Source organism: Manacus vitellinus, unplaced genomic scaffold (genome assembly GCF_001715985.3).
Source record: "Manacus vitellinus isolate BGI_N305 unplaced genomic scaffold, ASM171598v3 scaffold_135_pilon, whole genome shotgun sequence".
Lineage (NCBI taxonomy): Eukaryota > Metazoa > Chordata > Aves > Passeriformes > Pipridae > Manacus > Manacus vitellinus.
The window spans coordinates 40,983-42,569 of NW_021938977.1; the positions used below are offsets into that span (position 1 = coordinate 40,983).

At 54.6% G+C, this 1,587-nt stretch overlaps 1 protein-coding gene across 1 annotated transcript in view; it reads right to left on the bottom strand.

Annotated features, from left to right (window-relative positions):
- Positions 1-511: 511 nt before the first annotated feature.
- Positions 512-1,587, bottom strand: part of MAPRE3 (microtubule associated protein RP/EB family member 3) — a 3,964-nt gene continuing 2,888 nt past the window's right edge. Inside the window, exon 4 of the mRNA XM_029958007.1 lies at positions 512-761. Within this exon, the coding sequence (XP_029813867.1) occupies positions 512-761 (250 nt within the window). The remainder of the gene's footprint in view (positions 762-1,587) is intronic.

Here is a 1,587-nt window from a genome sequence, read left to right on the forward strand (position 1 = left end):
CCGCCCCGACAGCAGCGCCCGCGGACGCGCGTGGCCGCGGGGTTTGTGTGCGGGACGTGTCCCGGCGTCCCCCGCGAGCGGTGTATGATTTGCATAACCCCGCCCTCCTTCTCTGCGAGGCTCCGCCCTCCGGCGGCAGCACCGCCCCCCCCCGATCTTCTGACACAACTCGGGGTCGTACAAACTACGACAGATTCTTCTGTTCCTTCTGGGTATTATTTCTTTTAACAACCCTTAATCCCTTTTCCGTCTTATAGGTGGAACAGGGGAAAGCTCCAGCCAACCAGAAAAGGTATTTACGGACACTGACAGATATTTGTATTTCTGATCTGCAAAAAGCAGCAATGGACCTGCCCCGACATGGATCTCTTGAGGCATCCCTCATCTTCTCAGGGACCAGTCAGCGGTTACAAGTATTTCCCTTTGTCCTCTGCCGCCGAAAGAGGGGAGGGGAATGGGGCCGGGACACAGCACGGATCCAAGGCACAAAGGTGGGGTGCAGGTAGAATCCCTATTCCAGCACGCACGCGGGGTTTTTATCCGGAGGGAAAGGGCCGAAACATAGGGTGGAGCAGGAGACAGACAGGCGGGGGGACAAACCAGGATTGGGCCGTGGGCAAAAGGGGGGGGAGGGCAGGAGGGAGCAGGGGAGGAAAGGGCGAGTGGGGGCTGTCTCCTGCCGCAGCCTCTCCAGCCACTCGGCAGAGAAACAGAGGAGCAGGGAGGTGAGCAGGCCGGGCCGTGCCCGGGAGATACAAATTCTGGGGGAACACACAATGTACATGCACAACAACTGTAAAGCCCGAATCATAAAGTCTGTTCTATCGCTGTACATATTTTTCCATTTCCGGAATCGTTCCCATTCCGATTCCTGCTCCTCCACAGTCCTCTTCTCTGTCCTCTTCCTTTGTATGATCTGGTGCAAACTTTCCTTCCTCGGCTCAATTCCAGACGAACATCAGGTGTGCAGGCATTACCTTCCCATCACTCCTGCACTGCTCTATATCCTGAGGATTGAGGCTTTTTCACTGGCAGGACTGGAGTGTTACATTCTGATTGGCAGCAACCCAAACTCTAAAAATTACTCTATTAACGGTTCCAGTCCTTTCCAGACCCCTCATTTTCTGGGGTGTTGGTCTTTTCTTACTGGTTTGACTCCTGCTTTCAGTTCAGTTTTTACCAGACTCGGGGTTCTCTCTCATCCCGGGGTTCCCAGAGCCCAAACCAATGGTACAACTGCACCTAAAACTTCCCTGGAGATTCCCTTGTCTGCAGGTTTCCCTCGGTGAGTGGGCAGAGCTGTGCTTTCCAGGGGTTTTCCAGAGGAATGTGCAGCTGGACGGAGTCCTGAGGAAAAGTCAACTGTGCCTTTAACTTGCCCAGCAAATGCTGCCCAAGCAATGGCGAAGGACACTCGGCCTGTGGAGAAAGCCATGAGTTCATTTTGTGTTCCCAGTCGTGAACTCCACGGGCTGTGAAACGGTCCGGGGGATTCCCTGTCCCGGAGGAATTTCACAGCAACAACACCCACTTTCCTTTTGCTAAAGGTCCCTCAGGGCCGGGACCTATGGAATGAGCTGCTCCAGT